Source organism: Bison bison, unplaced genomic scaffold (genome assembly GCF_000754665.1).
Source record: "Bison bison bison isolate TAMUID 2011002044 unplaced genomic scaffold, Bison_UMD1.0 scf7180017510717, whole genome shotgun sequence".
NCBI classification, from domain to species: domain Eukaryota; kingdom Metazoa; phylum Chordata; class Mammalia; order Artiodactyla; family Bovidae; genus Bison; species Bison bison.
In genome coordinates, this window is record NW_011397513.1 from 1 (window position 1) to 549 (window position 549).

General features: G+C 55.0%; 1 protein-coding gene across 1 annotated transcript; it reads right to left on the reverse strand.

Moving 5' to 3' along the window:
* Positions 1 to 5: 5 nt before the first annotated feature.
* On the reverse strand, positions 6 to 539 carry LOC104995201 (serine/threonine-protein kinase MARK2-like; the record flags this gene model as incomplete). Its single annotated transcript, XM_010848976.1, has 1 exon — positions 6 to 539. A coding segment is annotated over exon 1 (363 nt), but the record flags the coding sequence as incomplete, so codon positions are not given.
* Between the last annotated feature and the right edge of the window lie 10 nt (positions 540 to 549).

The following is a 549-nucleotide window of genomic DNA, read 5'->3' on the forward strand; positions in this document are numbered from 1 at the left end:
CTGAAGGGGAGGGATCCAGTTACCATCGTGTACAGGATGACGCCGAGGCTCCACACATCCACCTCTGGGCCTGTGTAAGGCATCCTCAGGAAGAGTTCTGGGGCCATGTACGCAGGGCTGCCGCAGAAAGTGTCTAGCTTCTTTCCTGGGTGCCACTGGTTGCTAAGGCCGAAGTCAGAGATCTTGACGTTGTTGTTGGCGTCGAGGAGGAGGTTGCCCAGCTTCAAATCCCGGTGCACCACGCCCCTCTGGTGGCAGTGCTGCAGAGCCGAGACCAGCTGGCGGAACAGGCCTCGGGCCTCCCCCTCCGTCAAGCGGCCTTTGGCCTCCAAGTAGGTGGACAAGTCTCCTCCACTGACGTACTCCATTACTATAAATAGAGCCTCCTCCGTGTCAATAACTTCCAGTAGTTTTACAATATTTGGGTGGCTTAATGTTTCAGGCTATCAATCTCTTGATTCCATTCCTTGAGGCCGGAGGAGCTCTGACTGGTCTTTTGAATGACCTTAATGGCTACCACCTCCTTGGTCAGAACATGCCGGGCCAACT